Genomic DNA, 4,733 nt, shown 5'->3' on the forward strand with positions numbered 1-4,733 from the left:
TTGTTAAATAGAAGAAAACTTAATTTTTAAAAATACAATAAAACTTCCTATATATAAACGTCATACCAACATCCTCGTCCCTACTCCACCTCCGCTGGCTTCCCAACCTCGTCCACATCCTCCGCGGGCTTGTCCTCCGCTGCGGCCGCCGTCAGGGACACTTTGGCCACCTGGCTGCTGTCGCCTCCTGGGGGCGCCGCTGCCCCGGAGGAGCGAGGTTCTTCGCTGGCCTTCGTGGGCTCCCGCTTGAAGTCGTCCTCGGTGAAGGGCGCCTCGCTCTCCTCGTGGTCCGTCGACCTGTACTCGAGGCTGTCGGTCGAGGTGTCGCTTGGCTGGGGAAGGGAAGATAAAATCAAGTTCCGAAAATCAAGCTTCCATCTTTATGGTTTCCTTCTCCCTCTCACCCTCTCCTCTTCCCCTTCTCTCACCCTACAACTTAACCACCAAATTCCATGATAGAATCTAATAAAAAAGTATTAAAAATTATTACAATTAAGCGTTGATCCGTCACACAAGACGGATCCAAGGTCATTTATACCAAGTCTTTCCTCTTTCTCCTTACCGAGTAATCGGGGTCTTCATCGGAACGGTAGTCGTCCATGTCTTGAAGGAGGTCCAAGTGGCTCATTTCCTCGACCGAAGTGGTTTCCTCCGTTTCCACGTCAGACAGCTTCCTCTTTTTGTCCTATATTGAAGAGTTAAAGCGTCATCTACTAAAACCAATTAAACCAAATTTTGTGAAGTTTAAAATTTCTGTTGGCAGGAGGGGGGGGGGGGAGGTTACCAAGAGCGATACGAAGGAATACGGATACCGCCGCCTTAATGAGCATAAGAACCAGGAACAGCTGCAGCGTGCCTCATTTACTACTAATGGACGAAAATAAGAACCGAGGGTGTTGTAGGCAGCGGTTAAGTCGTTTATAATTTTGCATGAAGTGTCAAAGAGGGGGGGGGGGTTTACAGAGGGATTTCCCTCTAGGTAATAAATAGAAGGTAGGAAATGTTATGTCTGGGTTCGAATACTTTGTTTTGGAATTTCTGAAGGATGCATCGCTCTTTAACAAGTACAGGAGGGGGGCGGGCATCTTAACTCAGACCGTTACTACAATTAATTTTGCAATTTATTAAAGATTTTATAACTTGTTACCTCTGTAGTCCCCTCCTGCTTCTTGGGGCTGGAGGTCAGTTCGCGGTCGAGCTTCGGGAGCTCCGCCGGGGGGTAGTGGGCGGGACTCGAGGCCAAGCCAAACACGGCCAAGAAACTAGTCACCCACGCCCACAGACCACTACTGGGCTGGTCTTTCGCAGTTTTGCGCGGAGAAACCTGTGCAAAGAAAAGTATAGTATGCTGAAAGTATTCTTATATCAAGAATAGGCTATACAAGTTGTCCAAACTGGGGTCCGCAACAGATCGCAAGGGTAACGTGAACAAGGAACAAACAATTATGTTCTATGAATGAGGCACGCTGCAGCTGTTCCTGGCTCTTATGCTCATTAAGGCACTCTTATTCGTGTATTAGATTCGAATTTATTGACCAACACTTAATACAAGGTAATAAAGGGTACAATAGGCGAAAATGTTTGAACACTGGGCTCTATGAACGTATATAAAACGGGTACTTCCTCAGGACAGACCTTCCTGCGCCGTTTGATGCGGTTCTCGACAGCAGTGTGAACCGCGCCAGAACGCCTCAGAGCTCGCAGTGTCCGCCGTCCGTTGCGCAGCTGCCGTGTCTTGGGGAGGGGGGGGGATTCAATTCACAAATTAAAGTTTCAAGACTAGCTTTTCAATTTATATCTTTATCTTAAAGGGTATGCAAATGACCACCAACACGGAAAGAAATATTCACAACACGCGAAGTTCTTTGATTGTGGAAGCTAAACTAAAAGGTACAACTTTATAGTCTCCGAGAGGTACACATACCGTTTTAGCCAAAGCAGGACCGAGCGTGTAGTTAAATAGCTTCTTCAACGGCGATGGTATAATCCAAGCGAGCCAGTTTTCCTTTCCTATGAAATAAAAATCCATTCATGTTCTTAAACTTAATTCTCAAAGTTTAAGACTACTATTGTAATATTTCGCCGATCCTACTCACGGTCGATTCTCAAGCTATCGCAAGCAACTTCAGCAGTCCTTATGGCAGCTTCTGTTGCGCGACAGGTGGCTTGACTCACGGAATAGGAGGCCACGCGACTCGTTCCCAGCTGGATCTTCTGGCGGACGTAAACAGTAGTTCGCTCTACCACCTGCGTAGAAAAATAAGATTATATCAAAGTAACCAATGTTAAGGAGTGTATGATATGGAGTTGCTATTCTTTATAGTTTTGCTTTGGTCTTCAAATACGGCGATATACTTGAGAATTTAATAGATGTACACTAGTTAAATAGATAATATCTAACTTACAAAAAATAAATTGCAATATTATTCTAAAAGTTTAAGCTCACTGACTTTGAAGAGCAGAACTGAACAAAATCATTGCCAAAGACACTCGGCCACTTCTGATGCATTTTCTTTCTAATAAAAGTTTTAGGCAGTTATTAAACTAACCTCATCCGTAGGTTTCTCAATAACCGGATAACTTTTCTTCAAGTTATCTACCACATGGAGGCCCAGTTCCTCCGCTTTGAGAACTGGAAAACAAAATGCTTTAAGGAAGATGTCACGGACAAGGACTTAAACGGGTGTCCTATCACTGGTAGTCTAGGTGAAGTATCCTCTTAAAAACAAGAAGCTTTCGAGATAAAACCACAAGACTACAGTTATAAAACAATTATGCCCATGTAAATTAAACTTGCAATTTCATATTGCTGTAACCAATATCGAGTAAAAGACGAATTAAACTACAATAATTAAAAAGCAGCAAGAAGTTATCCCAACCTGACGTCTTGACCACCGTGTACTCCTCTGCCTTCGAAGCCACCACCTTGGTCGTCAGCAGCGCGGTTGCCGTCAGCCAGTCGTAGAGCGGCACCGAACTACAGAGCTTCTCGTGGGTGGTGGAGACCTGGTTGAAAATGAAGAGAAGAAACACTAAATAAAATAGGGTAATGGGTACGTGGGGGATCTCTGGTAGAGTAAAAAATGTTTATTTTATCTGTAAATAAACCGATTCGGTAACGCATAGCAAAGCGCCCCTAGCAACGAGCACTAGGTGAAAAAAAAATCTCGAAAACTCACTGCGCTTTCCCTAGAGTAGCTGTATTTTTCATAGAATTTAGTTTCTTTGCGTTAAAATGCCGAGGAGCTTTGTTGCCGTTGGTTGTTCGAACCACATGGGAAAACACATTCCCAGATCGCAAAAAAGAAACCTGAATAATGGAAGCGACGGGTAGGCCTACAGCCATGAAAAGCGTGAACGCTGATGGGAGTGCTTGGGCGCCCGGTGGAGAATGTGTACATCTGCTCAGAACATCTTGATCTACACTTGTTAGACCGTTTCAAATTCCAGACAATTTCTTTCAAACTTTCTACACTACATAAAGCCAAACAAGGTCAACATCGACATTATCGACATTAGGTTTTGGCAGCAGTCATACTATAAAAATCAAAGCATTTTCTTTAATCTATCATAATTTAAACTAACATGCAAATCCCCGGATCCAACTCGCCCAGACTATCCCGAGTGTCAAACACTCCATTAAGATGAAAACGAAGCAAGCATACGTTTTCCTGTTGCCTTTGTGTCTGAAATGTCATATGGTCCAGCAGATAACTGAATAGGGCACATGTCAAATTATTGGAGGAAAATGTGTTGTGCTGTTGTAGGCCTACACGTGACTTCACTGTCTTTGTATAAAGACCTTGTAAATAGGAAGAAAGGTGATCTTAGGAAATGGCCTGATTTCACAAACATACATAGCTAAAAGTCAAATTACTGTAGCAAATTATGTTATGTAATCAACAAAATTGTTGGTGTAATAGTCGTATATGTCGCAATATTTAATAATAAGCCTTTTCGAATGATCGTCTATCCCAATCCCGGCAGGCAGAAGGTATGGGCACTATCAGCTGCACAGCTAGTTTTGCTTCATATCGCTTTTTCGTTTCGGTTTTTGAATAGTTGGCAAACGCAATTTTCGCTCACGCTGATAGCGAATCGGTCTACAATAACCGCGCTAAGATAGGAAAAAATGTAAGGACTGTCATGAAAGACGTAAAATATACACTCGCTGATATTTGCACAGGCAAAGAACGTCAGAAAATTGGTCGTGACAAAATGCCACGCTCACTGCGACTAAGTCCCTGTCGAAAAGTCACTCAACTAGTTAAGTCCACGCGCAGCTTTCAAAGCAACTTCCCTCAGTGACGTCACTACCATTAACGTCATAATAATTTCATACTACAAATTACCAGTTGGATCTTTTATTCACTTGATACTAATTCTCACACAATCTGACCATAAACATACAATATAAACATTTATATTACATTATTAGCTTATCGTATATTTTGGCTTCTCATAACCACTGAACTTGATTGCCATTTAATGACCGGTTCTAACGAGCGCTTTAGTTCCTATGGCGATCTCTAATGGATTGCGCGTTCAGGCCGGGTTCGCTCGCTCGCTCTTTCGTTCGTTCGCGCAACACGGTATCGAAACTTTGTGGCCGAATCTTGGCTCGGGTTTTTCAGGTTCTTTTCCTTTAAAAAAAAACCCTGCTATGAGCGAAATCTATATCCGCCACCCCTAAAACCCCCGACTCCCCACCGGATCCCCCAAGAATGCTGACT

At 43.3% G+C, this 4,733-nt stretch overlaps 1 protein-coding gene across 2 annotated transcripts in view; it reads right to left on the reverse strand.

Annotated features, from left to right (window-relative positions):
* Positions 1-4,733, reverse strand: part of LOC113823529 (uncharacterized) — a 5,573-nt gene continuing 840 nt past the window's right edge. Inside the window, exons 2-9 of one of the 2 annotated variants that reach the window (XM_027376192.2) lie at positions 2,880-3,006; positions 2,550-2,632; positions 2,097-2,247; positions 1,925-2,010; positions 1,636-1,734; positions 1,148-1,324; positions 563-685; positions 1-332 (exon numbers count right to left, since the gene is read on the reverse strand). In XM_027376192.2, coding sequence (XP_027231993.2) covers positions 81-332; positions 563-685; positions 1,148-1,324; positions 1,636-1,734; positions 1,925-2,010; positions 2,097-2,247; positions 2,550-2,632; positions 2,880-3,006 — 1,098 coding nt within the window. In that variant the 3' untranslated portion in view covers positions 1-80. The remainder of the gene's footprint in view (positions 333-562; positions 686-1,147; positions 1,325-1,635; positions 1,735-1,924; positions 2,011-2,096; positions 2,248-2,549; positions 2,633-2,879; positions 3,007-4,733) is intronic. The other variant, XM_027376193.2, reaches the window with a different exon arrangement.

Source organism: Penaeus vannamei, chromosome 41 (assembly GCF_042767895.1).
Source record: "Penaeus vannamei isolate JL-2024 chromosome 41, ASM4276789v1, whole genome shotgun sequence".
NCBI classification, from domain to species: domain Eukaryota; kingdom Metazoa; phylum Arthropoda; class Malacostraca; order Decapoda; family Penaeidae; genus Penaeus; species Penaeus vannamei.